The sequence below is a fragment of the Panulirus ornatus genome, chromosome 67 (genome assembly GCF_036320965.1).
Source record: "Panulirus ornatus isolate Po-2019 chromosome 67, ASM3632096v1, whole genome shotgun sequence".
NCBI classification, from domain to species: domain Eukaryota; kingdom Metazoa; phylum Arthropoda; class Malacostraca; order Decapoda; family Palinuridae; genus Panulirus; species Panulirus ornatus.
In genome coordinates, this window is record NC_092290.1 from 7,556,216 (window position 1) to 7,573,209 (window position 16,994).

The 16,994-nt window shown below is 39.9% G+C and overlaps 1 protein-coding gene across 1 annotated transcript in view; it reads left to right on the forward strand.

Annotated features, from left to right (window-relative positions):
- Madm (MLF1-adaptor molecule) overlaps positions 1-16,994 on the forward strand; it is a 159,297-nt gene that overhangs the window by 123,703 nt on the left and 18,600 nt on the right. The window contains exon 7 of the mRNA XM_071658887.1: positions 14,050-14,168. Coding sequence (XP_071514988.1) covers positions 14,050-14,168 — 119 coding nt within the window. The remainder of the gene's footprint in view (positions 1-14,049; positions 14,169-16,994) is intronic.

Consider the following 16,994-nt stretch of genomic DNA (forward strand, 5'->3'; position numbering starts at 1 on the left):
ATCATTAAATTTTAGGGAGAATAAAAAGATGTTCTGGAAGGAGGTAAATAAAGTGCGTAAGACAAGGGAGCAAATGGGAACTTCAGTTAAGGGCGCAAATGGGGAGGTGATAACAAGTAGTGGTGATGTGAGAAGGAGATGGAGTGAGTATTTTGAAGGTATGTTGAATGTGTTTGATGATAGAGTGACAGATATAGGGTGTTTTGGTCGAGGTGGTGTGCAAAGTGAGAGGGTTAGGGAAAATGATTTGGTAAACAGAGAAGAGGTAGTAAAAGCTTTGCGGAAGATGAAAGCCGGCAAGGCAGCAGGTTTGGATGGTATTGCAGTGGAATTTATTAAAAAAAGGGGTGACTGTATTATTGACTGGTTGGTAAGGTTATTTAATGTATGTATGACTCGTGGTGAGGTGCCTGAGGATTGGCGGAATGCGTGCATAGTGCCATTGTACAAAGGCAAAGGGGATAAGAGTGAGTGCTCAAATTACAGAGGTATAAGTTTGTTGAGTATTCCTGGTAAATTATATGGGAGGGTATTGATTGAGAGGTGAAGGCATGTACAGTGCATCAGATTGGGGAAGAGCAGTGTGGTTTCAGAAGTGGTAGAGGATGTGTGGATCAGGTGTTTGCTTTGAAGAATGTATGTGAGAAATACTTAGAACAGCAAATGGATTTGTATGTAGCATTTATGGATCTGGAGAAGGCATATGATAGAGTTGATAGAGATGCTCTGTGGAAGGTATTAAGAATATATGGTGTGGGAGGCAAGTTGTTAGAAGCAGTGAAAAGTTTTTATCGAGGATGTAAGGCATGTGTACGTGTAGGAAGAGAGGAAAGTGATTGGTTCTCAGTGAATGTAGGTTTGCGGCAGGGGTGTGTGATGTCTCCATGGTTGTTTAATTTGTTTATGGATGGGGTTGTTAGGGAGGTGAATGCAAGAGTTTTGGAAAGAGGGGCAAGTATGAAGTCTGTTGGGGATGAGAGAGCTTGGGAAGTGAGTCAGTTGTTGTTCGCTGATGATACAGCGCTGGTGGCTGATTCATGTGAGAAACTGCAGAAGCTGGTGACTGAGTTTGGTAAAGTGTGTGAAAGAAGAAAGTTAAGAGTAAATGTGAATAAGAGCAAGGTAATTAGGTACAGTAGGGTTGAGGGTCAAGTCAATTGGGAGGTAAGTTTGAATGGAGAAAAACTGGAGGAAGTAAAGTGTTTTAGATATCTGGGAGTGGATCTGGCAGTGGATGGAACCATGGAAGCGGAAGTCGATCATAGTGTGGGGGAGGGGGCGAAAATCCTGGGAGCCTTGAAGAATGTATGGAAGTCGAGAACATTATCTCGGAAAGCAAAAATGGGTATGTTTGAAGGAATAGTGGTTCCAACTATGTTGTATGGTTGCGAGGCGTGGGCTATGGATAGAGTTGTGCGCAGGAGGATGGATGTGCTGGAAATGAGATGTTTGAGGACAATGTGTGGTGTGAGGTGGTTTGATCGAGTAAGTAACGTAAGGGTAAGAGAGATGTGTGGAAATAAAAAGAGCGTGGTTGAGAGAGCAGAAGAGGGTGTTTTGAAATGGTTTGGGCACATGGAGAGAATGAGTGAGGAAAGATTGACCAAGTGGATATATGTGTCAGAGGTGGAGGGAATGAGGAAAAGTGGGAGACCAAATTGGAGGTGGAAAGATGGAGTGAAAAAGATTTTGTGTGATCGGGGCCTGAACATGCAGGAGGGTGAAAGGAGGGCAAGGAATAGAGTGAATTGGATCGATGTGGTATACCAGGGTTGACATGCTGTCAGTGGATTGAATTAGGGCATGTGAAGCGTCTGGGGTAAACCATGGAAAGCTGTGTAGGTATGTATATTTGCGTGTGTGGACGTATGTATATACATGTGTATGGGGGGGGGTTGGGCCATTTCTTTCGTCTGTTTCCTTGCGCTACCTCGCAAACGCGGGAGACAGCGACAAAGCAAAAAAAAAAAAAAAAAATTTGAGAGGGAATCAACATACAAATTGAGCGTGCTCAACTCTGACTCAGAATGCTCCAGTGTTGATCTGGGCATTTTAAAGCTATAACCATGTGCTTAGATTTCCAGAAACTCTCCTCTGTGTCATCATCATCATCATAACTTAGTGGTAAACAATTGCACTTCCAAATTCAAAATGGCTTTTACTACTGTAGTCCTTAAGCTGTTACTGATGGTGACAGGGTTTCTTGTTTTGGGTTCTCTTAATGGCCTCATTTGCCATAGATATGCTGATTCCTTGGCATGTTCTTCAGCTCTGTGATTAAGATTGCTATTTCATGTTTTATTTCCTTTTCTCTGAGCTGCATTTCATGATATTTTGTTCTAAATTAGTACAGAAATGTATGCAGAGGGATCCAGCCCCCTGGAGAAGAATGCTCTATTTGCAAGTTACTCTACTCTAATCCCTGTGATATCTTACTTGTTGTTGCTAGGGTGTAGCAATTGTGAATTTTTTAGTTGTACATCCTTAACATATTAATGTAAGGCATGTAGTCATCAGCTGATTTGAATTGTTAATGCTGAAATAATGTCAGTGAGTAGGGTTGTGTTCTCTAAAACCAGAGGTATTATCTTTGTAAAAACCTAAGCAATCATGTGCAAATACACCATAAGAAGCAGCATTGTTAGTCCATAGATAATTCATTTTAGAGTTTTTTTTAGTGGTATAGTATAAAACTTAATATGTAGTGGTTGGTAGGCAGCTAGCAACCAGGGAGGTATATTACCAGTACTACCCGCCTGGGTATCAGAGGTTTGGTGACATATGCTCAGTGAGCCAGCACTTTAGTGGTTGTCAAGTTGCGCTCTTCTGTTCCAGGTAGCTGTCTTTTCTTTTTGCCTCACAAACATGTGGACTATTTGGCATTCTGCCCACAAAGGCACAATCTTTCGTTATCATATGTAACAATTGACAACAATTAACTCACACAGCTCATTCTTTGTAACTCTAGATTTTCCTGCGATTAGGACTATGCACTAACCCTCCCTTTCGGGAAAATGGTAGGAATGTTAAATAGAAGTAGTTGATAGGAAGATTTAGGCTGGAGCATTAGGTAGTAACATTAATTAGAAGCATTAGATAGAAATAGTCATAAGGAATATTAGGTAGGAGCCTCTGCAAACACTGTGCTAGAGTTGCCCTTTGCCAGTGGCCTGTTAAGGGTGAGGTACTAAAGGCTAAGATGAAATCAGTTACGAAGAGTCAGCTGCTGTAGCCACCTCCTCTTTGGGGCAGTTCCAATGGAACAGGTTTCAGAGATATAGATCGATAGCTAGGGTGTAAGGTAGTTCATATGATAAGCAAATTTCAGCCAATCATATTTTGTCAGATTGCTTTGCAGTATCATTTCTAATAAAGGATACTCCATAATTTCTCTAACATCAAAGGAAGCAATAGTTGATGATTGTATGTATCAAATTATAGAATTTAAAGTGGGGCTACTTTCACAAATTGATTTGAAGTTTAAGAAAATTGAACTGGTTAGTTGAAGGAAGTTTTGAAAGCTCCACAATTGGTGGACATTTACTTCAGCCAGAGATCACTATCTATCTGTCTGTCTCTCTATATCTCTTGAGATCCTTCTCTAAAAAATTTACTATGCTGGGTTCTCATGTGAATATCTTGCATTAACCACATCAGTGAAGCACTTTGATTTCTAAAAAAAAAGAATTAATTCAGAGATCTAGATGTAGGGTCATAGTTCTTGTTATCTGCTGGGTGAGAAAGATAACAAAATCATCAATGTATGCTGTGACTCATAGGAAAACCAGTTGACTGTAGGAGAGATGAAGGAATTAGAAATGCACGTTAGATGCTATTTGATTGTACACTAAGTTAAGCTTACAATAAAAGGAGGGAAGTATTTGCAGGGGTTGAACTTACACATATTGCAAGACAAAAAAAAAACTTACTTTTAAAATGTAGAAGTGTACAATTTTTGGCTATATTTAGCCTCAGGAACATCCCTCCTCAGTGTCCAATAGTAATCTGCCAACATAAAGGGGCTCCACTTTCCTTGGTACCACTTTTTCATGTCCAATATGTTCTGGTGAAATCTTTTGCCATGCTCATCACTGACTGCTATAAGATTTTCTGGGAAAAGTCTAATTGTGAGTCCAAAAAGTGAATTTTTATACTCATATTGCAGCCCAGAGCTTTATATGAAGTCAGTAGATCTTTTACATCACAGTAGTTTTCTGATCTGTGATTCCTCAAAAAATCTTTGCAAACTCTCTTAAATGACAGCCATGCAGTTTTTTCAACTTCATTTAGCTCTTCATTGAACTTTTTTTCTCAGAGCAATTCCCTGATCTGTGGTCCTACAAAAATGTATTATATATATATATATATATATATATATATATATATATATATATATATATATATATATATATATATATGTTTGAGGAAAGGAACCTGGATGTTTTGGCTCTGAGTGAAACGAAGCTCAAGGGTAAAGGGGAAGAGTGGTTTGGAAATGTCTGGGGAGTGAAGTCAGGGGTTAGTGAGAGGACAAGAGCAAGGGAAGGAGTAGCAATACTCCTGAAACAGGAGTTGTGGGAGTATGTGATAGAATGTAAGAAAGTAAATTCTCGATTAATATGGGTAAAATTGAAAGTTGATGGAGAGAGGTGGGTGATTATTGGTGCATATGCACCTGGGCATGAGAAGAAAGATCATGAGAGGCAAGTGTTTTGGGAGCAGCTAAATGAGTGTGTTAGCGGTTTTGATGCACGAGACCGGGTTATAGTGATGGGTGATTTGAATGCAAAGGTGAGTAATGTGGCAGTTGAGGGAATAATTGGTATGCATGGGGTGTTCAGTGTTGTAAATGGAAATGGTGAAGAGCTTGTAGATTTATGTGCTGAAAAAGGACTGATGATTGGGAATACCTGGTTTAAAAAGCGAGATATACATAAGTATACTTATGTAAGTAGGAGAGATGGCCAGAGAGCGTTATTGGATTACGTGTTAATTGACAGGCGTGCGAAAGAGAGACTTTTGGATGTCAATGTGCTGAGAGGTGCAACTGGAGGGATGTCTGATCATTATCTTGTGGAGGCTAAGGTGAAGATTAGTATGGGTTTTCAGAAAAGAAGAGTGAATGTTGGGGTGAAGAAGGTGGTGAGAGTAAGTGAGCTTGGGAAGGAGACCTGTGTGAAGAAGTATCAGGAGAGACTGTGTACAGAATGGAAAAAGGTGAGAACAATGGAAGTAAGGGGAGTGGGGGAGGAATGGGATGTATTTAGGGAATCAGTGATGGATTGCACAAAAGATGCTTGTGGCATGAGAAGAGTGGGAGGTGGGCTGTTTAGAAAGGGTAGTGAGTGGTGGGATGAAGAAGTAAGAGTATTAGTGAAAGAGAAGAGAGAGGCATTTGGACAATTTTTGCAGGGAAAAAATGCAATTGAGTGGGAGAAGTATAAAAGAAAGAGACAGGAGGTCAAGAGAAAGGTGCAAGAGGTGAAAAAAAGGGCAAATGAGAGTTGGGGTGAGAGAGTATCATTAAATTTTAGGGAGAATAAAAAGATGTTCTGGAAGGAGGTAAATAGGGTGCGTAAGACAAGGGAGCAAATGGGAACTTCAGTGAAGGGCGTAAATGGGGAAGTGATAACAAGTAGTGGTGATGTGAGAAGGAGATGGAATGAGTATTTTGAAGGTTTGTTGAATGTGTCTGATGACAGAGTGGCAGATATAGGGTGTTTGGGTCGAGGTGGTGTGCAAAGTGAGAGGGTTAGGGAAAATGATTTGGTAAACAGAGAAGAGGTAGTAAAAGCTTTGCGGAAGATGAAAGCCGGCAAGGCAGCAGGTTTGGATGGTATTGCAGTGGAATTTATTAAAAAAGGGGGTGACTGTATTATTGACTGGTTGGTAAGGTTATTTAATGTATGTATGACTCATGGTGAGGTGCCTGAGGATTGGCGGAATGCGTGCATAGTGCCATTGTACAAAGGCAAAGGGGATAAGAGTGAGTGCTCAAATTACAGAGGTATAAGTTTGTTGAGTATTCCTGGTAAATTATATGGGAGGGTATTGATTGAGAGGGTGAAGGCATGTACAGAGCATCAGATTGGGGAAGAGCAGTGTGGTTTCAGAAGTGGTAGAGGATGTGTGGATCAGGTGTTTGCTTTGAAGAATGTATGTGAGAAATACTTAGAAAAGCAAATGGATTTGTATGTAGCATTTATGGATCTGGAGAAGGCATATGATAGAGTTGATAGAGATGCTCTGTGGAAGGTATTAAGAATATATGGTGTGGGAGGCAAGTTGTTAGAAGCAGTGAAAAGTTTTTATCGAGGATGTAAGGCATGTGTACGTGTAGGAAGAGAGGAAAGTGATTGGTTCTCAGTGAATGTAGGTTTGCGGCAGGGGTGTGTGATGTCTCCATGGTTGTTTAATTTGTTTATGGATGGGGTTGTTAGGGAGGTAAATGCAAGAGTCTTGGAAAGAGGGGCAAGTATGAAGTCTGTTGGGGATAAGAGAGCTTGGGAAGTGAGTCAGTTGTTGTTCGCTGATGATACAGCGCTGGTGGCGGATTCATGTGAGAAACTGCAGAAGCTGGTGACGGAGTTTGGTAAAGTGTGTGGAAGAAGAAAGTTAAGAGTAAATGTGAATAAGAGCAAGGTTATTAGGTACAGTAGGGTTGAGGGTCAAGTCAATTGGGAGGTGAGTTTGAATGGTGAAAAACTGGAGGAAGTGAAGTGTTTTAGATATCTGGGAGTGGATCTGTCAGCGGATGGAACCATGGAAGCGGAAGTGGATCATAGGGTGGGGGAGGGGGCGAAAATTTTGGGAGCCTTGAAAAATGTGTGGAAGTCGAGAACATTATCCCGGAAAGCAAAAATGGGTATGTTTGAAGGAATAGTAGTTCCAACAATGTTGTATGGTTGCGAGGCGTGGGCTATGGATAGAGTTGTGCGCAGGAGGATGGATGTGCTGGAAATGAGATGTTTGAGGACAATGTGTGGTGTGAGGTGGTTTGATCGAGTAAGTAACGTAAGGGTAAGAGAGATGTGTGGAAATAAAAAGAGCGTGTTTGAGAGAGCAGAAGAGGGTGTTTTGAAATGGTTTGGGCACATGGAGAGAATGAGTGAGGAAAGATTGACCAAGAGGATATATGTGTCGGAGGTGGAGGGAACGAGGAGAAGAGGGAGACCAAATTGGAGGTGGAAAGATGGAGTAAAAAGGATTTTGTGTGATCGGGGCCTGAACATGCAGGAGGGTGAAAGGAGGGCAAGGAATAGAGTGAATTGGAGCGATGTGGTATACAGGGGTTGACGTGCTGTCAGTGGATTGAATCAAGGCATGTGAAGCGTCCGGGGTAAACCATGGAAAGCTGTGTAGGTATGTATATTTCCGTGTGTGGACGTGTGTATGTACATGTGTATGGGGGGGTTGGGCCATTTCTTTCGTCTGTTTCCTTGCGCTACCTCGCAAACGCGGGAGACAGCGACAAAGTATAAAAAAAAAAAAAAAAAAAAATATATATATATATATATATATATATATATATATATATATATATATATATATATATATATATATTTTTTTTTTTTTTTTTTTTTTTTTTTATACTTTGTCGCTGTCTCCCGCGTTTGCGAGGTAGCGCAAGGAAACAGACGAAAGAAATGGCCCAACCCCCCCCCCCCCCCATACACATGTACATACACACGTCCACACACACAAATATACATACCTACACAGCTTTCCATGGTTTACCCCAGACGCTTCACATGCCTTGCTTCAATCCACTGACAGCACGTCAACCCCTGTATACCACATGACTCCAATTCACTCTATTCCTTGCCCTCCTTTCACCCTCCTGCATGTTCAGGCCCCGATCACACAAAATCTTTTTCACTCCATCTTTCCACCTCCAATTTGGTCTCCCTCTTCTCCTCGTTCCCTCCACCTCCGACACATATATCCTCTTGGTCAGTCTTTCCTCACTCATTCTCTCCATGTGACCAAACCATTTCAAAACACCCTCTTCTGCTCTCTCAACCACGCTCTTTTTATTTCCACACATCTCTCTTACCCTTACGTTACTTACTCGATCAAACCACCTCACACCACACATTGTCCTCAAACATCTCATTTCCAGCACATCCATCCTCCTGCACACAGCTCTATCCATAGTCCACGCCTCGCAACCATACAACATTGTTGGAACCACTATTCCTTCAAACATACCCATTTTTGCTTTCCGAGATAATGTTCTCGACTTCCACACATTCTTCAAGGCTCCCAGGATTTTCGCCCCCTCCCCCACCCTATGGTCCACTTCCGCTTCCATGGTTCCATCCACTGCCAGATCCACTCCCAGATATCTAAAACACTTTACTTCCTCCAGTTTTTCTCCATTCAAACTTACCTCCCAATTGACTTGACCCTCAACCCTACTGTACCTAATAACCTTGCTCTTATTCACATTTACTCTTAACTTTCTTCTTTCACACACTTTACCAAACTCAGTCACCAGCTTCTGCAGTTTCTCACATGAATCAGCCACCAGCGCTGTATCATCAGCGACCAACAACTGACTCACTTCCCAAGCTCTCTCATCCCCAACAGACTTCATACTTGCCCCTCTTTCCAAAACTCTTGCATTCACCTCCCTAACAACCCCATCCATAAACAAATTATACAACCATGGAGACATCACACACCCCTGCCGCAAAGGAGGCAAATAAATTTTCTCAGGACCAACAAGAGGAGGATTAATGACATTCTCCTTCAGTAGAGTCAGTGATGTTCTTTTTGGCACACTTTCTTTACATAATGATTTTTCTTGTCCTGGCTGCCCCACACAGAGGAAACAACAGAACTTCATGTAATTAAGTTGCATTCTGAGTAAAAGTGCCACAACTTTTAAGTCATCACATACATTCCATACTTAATTTTTTCCAAAAGAAACTTCATGTTATCATATGACTCCGTCATGTTATCATATGATTCCTTCATGTTAGCTGTGTGAGCCGTAGGAACAGAGGGAGCTTATTTCTGTTATGGCGTAGAAATGCTTTCAAGCTTACTTTTGATGAGTCAGTAAACAAGAGCCACTGATCTGTGTTATATTTGTTGCCAAGTGCCTCCATAACAGAATGAACATCATTGCAAAACACCAGACCATTTTCAAGGGAGAAAAATTCTTTGAAAATGTCGTGGCGATTGCAATAGAAACGAACTTTAGTTTCATTCTGGAGAAGATTTCAGCCCTTTAACCTGGCACTCAAAAGTTTGGCTTGCTTCTTAGACAAATGTAAATCGTGGACGAGATCAGTAAGATTTCAGTGACTCGGCAAATGTGGTTCACTTGAAGAACAGCTTGCTTTGAATGTTGGATCCATATTGTCCTCTACTTGGTCTACTTTCTCATCACTAGATTCATTGTCATGTTTCTTGGAGGCTTTAGCACAGGTAATTCCTGACTGTGAGGTACAGGCCTCATAGCTGATGGTAAATTATGGTATTTAACAGTATGCTTGGATTTTGATGTTATACCTTTTATATTTGTCAGGCAGAAGTAGCAATCCAAAAGGTGATCTTTGGGTTCTCTCCAAACCATAGGAATGGCAAAAGACATAGGGTGTGAACCTTCTGCCAATGCTGTGAGAAGCCTGACACATGACTCAACAAATATGGAGGGGCCCCAACTTTTATTCAGATCACCCTCTTTACAACCAAAGTAATGCTCATAGCATTTTTTAATTAGGATTGTGGAAGAACATTTTTGCCATATGAATGTCAATTTACTGCAGATGTAACAGAAAGAATTCAGACCATTTACACTGTTTCTCGTCATTATGTGATGGATGGGGTATCAGCACAACTCTTGAATACACAAAAGGATAATCAGTCAACAGAGTGGAAAAGATGCTGTTTACATATGAGTTCTAACCTGCAATTGTCAGAGAACTGCTTCTCAGGAGTAGGCACTGTTTGAATGTCTCAACATTTCCAGCTGTGTTTCTTCAGGTCCCATGTGACTCATTTATCTGGGCTTGTGCTTTCAAAAAGAAGCTTTTGCATCTCACTGGTGCATATATATTGTACGTAATGATATGCGAGTAGGCTGGAACAAAAACTATGGGTGATAGAGAAACTTTGAAAACATTTGGATTTAGCATGCAAAGATCTTAAGAATCATATTTTTTTCATGTGACAAAATCTTTGATGCGCATTGTAACCAAGGAAGGTATGTCACAAAAATTTTGAAACCAGTTTCACCAATGGCACAAAAACAGTCCCTTTGGTAAAACTGTTGGCAAGAACATTGTATGCCATAAGAAGGCAAAAAAAAAGAAGATTAGGGGGCACATGGTGTAGAGAATATGGTGTTGGGTTTTGTATTGGTGAGTGCTTCAGAGACTTTTGCTCCCAGGGAAAGTATTAGAACTAGTAATGCAATACCAAAAATCTATGTGAAAATGTAGTGTACAGAATCATAAAGGAGGTGGAGTGAGTATATTAAAGTACTGTTGATGTGTTTGATGATAGGATGGTGGTGAAAGCCTTTGTAGAATTAAGTGTGGCAAGATGGTTGGAATGGATGATATTTCAAATGAATTTCTTTAATGTTGCATGGTTAGTTGGGATTTTCATTGTATGCATAGATCATGTTGAGGTGCCTGAGGATTGATGGAATGCATGTATAGCATCATTATGTCAAGGCAAGGGGGATAAAGGTGAGTGTTCAAACTACAGAGGTATAAGTTTGTTGAGTTTATCTGGCATGTTGTATTGAAGAGTGGTGATTGAGAGGGTGAAAGGCATGTACAGAGGATCAGATTGAGGAGGATCAGTGTGATTTTAAGGAGAGGTAGAGGATGTTTGGATCAGGTGTTTGCTGTGAAGAATGTGTATGAGAAGTACTTAGAGAAACAGAAGGATTTATATGTTGCATTTTTTATTCTGGAGGTAGCATATGATAGGGTAGATAGAGATCCCTTGTGGAAGAATATATCATGTGGGAGAATGAGTGAGAAGTTGACAAAGAATGTGTGTCAGAAGTGGAGGGAACAAGAAGGGGAAGACCAAATAGGTGATGGAAGGATGGAGTGAAAAAGATTTTAGGTGACCAGTGCCTGAATATGCAGGTGGATGAGAGGAGTGCACCAGATGGAGTGAATTAGAATGAAGTGGTATACAAGGTATGATGAGGTGTACTGACATGATGTCAGCAGACTGAACCAAGTCAACTGTGGAAAGGTCTGTAGGGCTTGGTTGTGGATAGGACCTGTAGTGTCAGTGCATTACACATGACAGCCAGAGAATGGATGTAAGTGAATATGGCCTTTCTTCACCTGTTCCTGGCACAGCCTCACTAGTGCAGGGAATGGCAGTTAGGTATGGAAAATTAATGCATAGAAGTAGAAAGTATATAAAAGTGAGCTTAATGTAGATAGTATTCTTCTCTTCACTACCAGCGCTCTACATTTTTTTTCCTGAAATAGTAGAAATTATGTTTTAGAAGCATTAATGTTAAATAATTTACACCTGCCCCTGTGGTAAACTATCCAAATGTGAATTTGCTTAAGTAGTTCTTGTGAGCCTAGATTTAGTTCAAGGAGGATGAAATGGAACATTAAAAAATGGAGGAATGCAGTTTGTAATCTAATCCATTGTTTATAACACAGTTTTTGCAGAGTATTCAGAGTATTCCTAGCGATAAGGGTAAGAAAGATGTGTGGAAATAAAAAGAGTGTGGTTGAGAGAGCAGAAGAGGATGTTTTGAAATGGTTTGGTCACATGGAGAGAATGAGTGAGGAAAGATTGACAAAGAGGATATATGTGTCAGAGGTGGATGGAATGAGGAGAAGTGGGAGACCAAATTTTAGGTGGAAAGATGGAGTGAAAAAGATTTTGAATGATCGGGGCCTGAACATGCAGGAGGGTGAAAGGCATGCAAGGAATAGAGTGAATTGGAACGATGTGGTATACCGGGGTCGACGTGCTGTCATTGGATTGAACCAGGGCATGTGAAGCGTCTGGGGTAAACCATGGAAAGTTGTGTGGGGCGTGGATGTGGAAAGGGAGCTGTGGTTTCGGTGCATTATAACATGACAGCTAGAGACTGAGTGTGAACGAATGTGGCCTTTGTTGTCTTTTCCTAGCGCTACCTCGCACGCATGAGGGGGGAGGGGGTTGTTATGTGTGGCGGGGTGGCGATGGGAACAAATAAAGGCAGACAGTGTGAATTATGTACATGTGTATATATGTATATGTCTGTGTGTGTATATATATGTGTACATTGAGATGTATAGGTATGTATATTTGCGTGTGTGGACGTGTATGTATATACATGTGTGTGTGGGCGGGTTGGGCCATTTCTTTCATCTGTTTCCTTGCGCTACCTCGCTAATGCGGGAGACAGCGACATAGAAAATTATAAATAATAATAACCTCGCACACATGAGGGGGGAAGGGGATGTTATTCCATGTGTGGCGAGGTGGTGATGGGAATGAATAAAGGCAGTGTGAATTGTGTGCATGTGTATATATGTATGTGTCTGTGTGTGTATATATATGTGTACATTGAGATGTATATGTATGTATATTTGCGTGTGTGGACATGTATGTATATACATGTGTATGGGGGTGGGTTGGGCCATTTCTTTCTTCTGTTTCCTTGCGCTACCTCGCAAACGCGGGAGACAGCGACAAAGCGAAATAAATAAGTAAATAAGAATAAATAGTTTTTGCATTTTGCATTCAAAACAGTGTGATGTTTACTAACCCTGACACTTCATATTCTGACTTTCTTTACATTTTCAAATGTTGAAGATTGCATAACAGCGCTCAGAACATATGCTGTAGAGTTGTTGATATTGGCGATTAAGGTTGCTCTTTATGAATTATAAACATTCAAGGGTTAAGAGTGAAGGATAGGTGTAGAAATGGTAGAGAAAGGTGTAAGTATGGAAATGGTAAATGATAGAGAAGTGAGAGGTTGTATTCAATTGGAGGATGGCATGGTGTTTACAAAGTTTGGCAGACTACCAAGTCCATAGCATAGTGAATACATTGAAAAGGACAATGAATGAGAGAAAGTGCAGACTTTTTGTATTTTTTGTGGAAATCCTTCCAGGGTTAAGAGAGGCCTCCTAATCCATTGTCTTGAAAAGAATGTTTTCCTGACATATCTCATAATTCTTACATAGCAAGATAGTACCAAGAACAAATGAAGAATTGCATCATTTGCTTGCATTCACTCTCAGGCTCTCATGTATTATTATGTATAATGCACCAAAACTTTATCCTCCATTTCCCAGACAAGCCCTGCACTCCATTCTATGGTTTTCCCATGACCACTTCATGTACTCTGGTTTAGCCTGTTGATAGGATGTGAACCCTGTATGCCACATTATTCCACTTTGCTCCATCCCATGCTTGTCTTTCACCCTCCAGAATGTTCAGGTCATAGTAACTCTCAAAGCCTCTTTCATTCCATCTTTCCAGTTCATTTTTGGTTTCTCCCTTCCCTTTGTATTCTCCACTTTTGATGAGTATATCCTCAGTCTCTTTGCTCACTCTTTCCACATGTACAGCCCATTTCACTACATCCCATTCAGCTCTCACCGTCGTGCTATACTTACTACCACATGTCTCTCTTACATTGTCATTCCTTACATTATCAAACGTCCACACGCCACATTTTATCGTGCAGTATTTTGTTTTACCCATTCTTTTGCATTGAGGGCTCAAGATTCTAACTGATACAAACAGTCTGTACAACATACTCATCTTTGCCTTCACAGACAAAGACTTCTTCCACACACTCCTCAGTGAACTCAGGACCTGTGTCCCCTCTTCCATCTTGTGATTCACTTCAGCTGCTATAGTTTCATCCAATGCTGTGTCCATTCCCCTGTATTGAATACACTGCTTCCTCAAGATTCCTCTGTTCAAGCTCAGACTCAAATCAAGCTGTTTCACCCACTGCCAAACCTCATTACCTTAATGTTTTTTCACGTTAACTGCCAACATGTTCCTTCACACAAGTATCTGATGATATTTCATTATTTTCAGATCCTTCTCCAGTAACCCCAGCTGTGGACATATACTCTTTTGGCATGGCAGCCTTGGAGATGGCTGCCTTAGAAATACCGGGTAATGGTGACTCAGGCAATATTGTCACACAAGAACAGGTAAATACGGGAAACCAGGCTATATCTTATGTAACTGATGTTGTCAGTGGTTGCTCTGACTGATAACCTTTTTTTGAGTTTACGAGGAATACATTTGGTTGCTGCAAATGTACTTAATCATAGATTATATAAGAATTTCATGCTTTGCACTTTTTATCAACCATCCATTCTTTCCTCATTCATTGGAAGAGATGCAAAATGGCCCGGAGAAGCAATAAAGTGATATGAATAGAATTAGTGGATGAATATTTAAGCATGTAACTAACTCACTGTAATAGTTCAGCCAAAGCCAAAGTGTAATAGTAAATTAGGACTTTCACATTGTTCATGCTTCACAAGCATCTGCTTTTCATACATAATTGATTTATCTTTGAGATTTGTCTCTTCCTCCCATTTTCAGTTTCATTTTCAGTAGTTGTTTCTTTGGTTTTGTGTTTATATAATGCTCAACTCCTTGGTTCCTGAAATTATTTATATCTTGTATTGGTTACTCCTTGATATTTACTTACGATACCAACTGTCATACAGCTTCATTATACATCCCACTTCATTCTTCTGTTGAAAACCATCTGTCAAGTCCTTCTCATAATATCTTCCTTCTGTCTGAGACTCAGTTGTCCGATGATGGTCACTGGCCCCTTTTTCGGATCCACCTATAATCTCCACACACAGTTCTGGTTCAGAGATGGTGTCCATGCGTATTCCAACATCAACACATCTATGGCATGCCTCAAGGACCTTGAGTCCCCAAACTTTTATGTAATGTGGCTCAAGTTTTGTCTCTTAACTACCATTGTTTTTCTTTGTTTTGTCTACTGCTCTCCTAATCATACAAATTTTACATCTTTCTTCAACTATCTAAATTCCTGACGTGAAGCTGTGACATTTTGTTGCTTTGACTTCTTCTATTTCCAGAGTATTTGAATCCCTCCTCAACTCCCATATCCTCAGATATCTTGAATCTCAGTCATCTCTCTGGTCACCAGTATGGCTATCTGAAGACAAGAGCCATTGCTGATATTCTTTCTTATTTTACTAAGGTCAGGTCATCATCCCTGAAAGATTTTAGGGAATTCTATATAGTTGTCCTTGATATATCCAAAGCTTTTGACAGGGTTTGGCATGTGGGTCTCATCTCTAAGTTTCCCTCTTTTGGCTCTCCTCCCTCATATCTAGCTTTCTCCCTGGTGGATCTGTCACTATGGTTCTTGAGCATTCAGCCTTTTCCCCTTTTTCCATCAACATTAGTGGCCTTCAAGGTTTTGCCATGTCTCTTATAAATTAGTGGGATTTCAACAAGCAGAAAAACTTCAGAGTTGTAACAAGTGCATCTGTACATGATAAAGTAGATGGTTTGACCAGCTGATCACAGGGAACAGTATTATTATTTATATTGTTTATCATACGTTAAGAGACAGTCAAGTAAAACACAGTGTGCCACAGTGTTTTGAAATTACTCCTTGGTAAGATGATCAGGTCAAATGAAGACAAAGAGAAGATACAGATGGATTGAATTTTTTATACTTGTTTCCGGTTCCACTGTATTGGTGAGGTAGCTATCTATCAAGGTCTCTGACACCTGTTCCAATTGGAACTTCCTCAAGGGGTTGACTGTGGCAATAGTCTCCATAACTAGTGAATTCCATTGCACAGGCAGCATATAAAGAAAGGCCTCATTCACTCGCATTCATTCTCTAGCTGTCATGTCAATGCATCAGAATCACAGCCCCTTGTCCAAACCAGGCCCCACAGTTCTAAATATAGATTATGTTTGGGCTTAAGAGAGTTAGATTGAATTCATTAAAGAAAAATGTGAAAAATATTGTGGAATGATTAAAAGCATAACATTGACTCCTCAAAGGGACTGACAGAATGATAGATTGAAAGCAAAAATGTTAAGAACTTAGGGGTAATCACAAATGAAAGTTTAGAATATGAGATCCCATTTGGAAAAGAGTTAGTGAATGGTATGATAGTGAGTGCATTTATTATATGAAACAGAAAACTGGTGATGAAAATGCTCATTGTTTATGTTAGAAACAAATTTGAATCTGCTGTATTGTATAGTCACCAGCAAAACAAGGTTAGATTAATGAATTGGGGTGAATTAACATTCACTATACATGTAAAATTAAGGAAATGAATTGTGAATTATCATGAAAGACAGAAGAAACTTGAACTATACAGTCTAAAAAGAAGAGAACAATAATATGATGCAGGTTAAGAGAAAGATATGATTAGTTCTAAGCAGTAAATAGAAAGAATTAAAAAAGGATCAAAAGCTTCAAAAATTGGAAGAAAATTTACAAGAGATCTGTGGAATATGACAAAAAGATGCCAAGGAATGAAATAATATTTGAGTCTGCCAAGAAAGATGGAGAGACTTCACTCCCAGTAGATTAAAAAAGAATAAAACAAGTGGATCTGAAATCTTGAAAATAAAACTTGACAAATGACCATCAGCAGATAAAGCAGATTAATCCAAGATAGACGATTATGCAGTATGTATGTTAATAGAAAAAGGCTAAACTATGTGCTAGCCCAGCCTCATGCAAAATCTCATCATAGGTACTCAAAGGGAGGTACTTGCTTCCTTCACTCAAAATTTCGAAGTATAATTTTAGTGTTTCCATTGTTACTGTAGGAAAAACTCATTATTAGCACTTATTTTGTTGATCATGTTTGTTGTTCTTCTCTCAGTTAAGCTGAATTTTCTTTTCTTTTTCTTTTTATATTTTTTGACCATGGCCAGTGTGCAAGCTACAGCCAGATTTTATTGATTTACATAATACATTAATATTATTTGTCACCTAATGAATGAAACTT